Raw genomic sequence first — 1339 nt, forward strand, 5'->3', positions numbered from 1 at the left:
ATAACAACAACAACAACAACATTGTTAAATTTTGAGGTAGAACATGAACTTCGGCATTTAGAAGTGCTATATGTTGGATACTTATTTTTTTTGTCTTTTTTAAATATTTTCTCTTTTCGTGATTTCTTAGCAGTGAGAGAGAGTGTGTTGGAGTTGTGACATCTGAGGTAGTACGGCACCTGTTTTTTTTCTCTCCTTCTTTTCCTCATTTCTCTCTGACATTTTCGCTCAAACGTGTCACGTAACTGAACATACGGGAAGACGAAGATCCCAAAAAGGCTTCCCAAAAAACACATTCATTCCGGTTGAGGTAGGTTTTTGTTACAAAACTAAAAAAAAAAAAACAACCAACCAAACAAACAAACAATCAAAAAAATAAATCCTAAGTTTCACATAGCCAAAGTCTAGCCTGGTTTAGCAGAGCAGGGAAACTTCCAGAAAACCCATTTTTTGATATCATCTTCAGTGAGCGTCCTGAGAGAGAGGGGGTGGGACATGTCCCCGGGAGAAGGCCTTCATCTCCAGCTGAGGGGTTGTGGAATCATTGGTAGGCTAAGAGTTGGCAGCTGGAGTTCACTTAATACAGCATACAAAAAAAACAATCATATTCAAACCACAGAACATCTGGAAGATGGACAGATATCAATGGCACCATAGAGAAGCTTCTGTAGTTCTTTTGAGCAAATAAAACAAATGCTGGAGGAGGGTTGTTATTCTGTGTGCTGTTGGCATTTGACAAAAAAATAAAAGAAACTCTTTGCTCCACCTGCCACTACGACTCAGCCTGTCTGTCTATAGCAGAGCCACGCCCACAATATAGACAATGGCCACGCCTCCAAGGGCAAGCCTGTCTTTTCCCCACAAGGAAACTTAAGTTAGCAACAATAAAAAAAAATTAAAAAAATCTTTAAAAATAAAATAAGATAAAATAGAGGTGAATAAATCTAACAGAGGAGGGGGGAAATATTGGGGTTGACCTGAGCTGGTAAGGAGTCTGTGAACTGGTCGTCATGGAAACGTTCCAGTCTTGGCCTTCATGTTTTGTTTGTTTTTATCACCCCCGGTCCTGCTCGCTGGTGCCCTCCTGGCCCTCTGCAGGCAGCTGGTGGAACTGCATCTCTCGTTCCACCACCAGGCTCAGGTCGCCCAGTGGCAGAGGGGAAATCTGCGTCTCGTTGAATGGACAGGAGACCAGGGAGCTCTCCATCTGGACACACCAACACACACACACACACACACACACACACACACACACACACACACACACACACACACGGACACACGGACACACGGACACACATACGCACATGTTTAAACTAAAGGGTCATACTGAAGTACA

The 1339-nt window shown here is 42.9% G+C and overlaps 1 protein-coding gene across 1 annotated transcript in view; it reads right to left on the reverse strand.

The window, feature by feature from the left end:
- Positions 1 to 1054: 1054 nt before the first annotated feature.
- The window catches only part of igdcc3 (immunoglobulin superfamily, DCC subclass, member 3), a gene marked incomplete at both ends in the record, with an annotated part of 82852 nt that continues 82567 nt past the window's right edge, over positions 1055 to 1339 (reverse strand). The window contains one exon of the mRNA XM_080841366.1: positions 1055 to 1207. Coding sequence (XP_080697492.1) covers positions 1055 to 1207 — 153 coding nt within the window. The remainder of the gene's footprint in view (positions 1208 to 1339) is intronic.

The sequence above is a fragment of the Sprattus sprattus genome (genome assembly GCF_963457725.1).
Source record: "Sprattus sprattus genome assembly, chromosome: 6".
Lineage (NCBI taxonomy): Eukaryota > Metazoa > Chordata > Actinopteri > Clupeiformes > Clupeidae > Sprattus > Sprattus sprattus.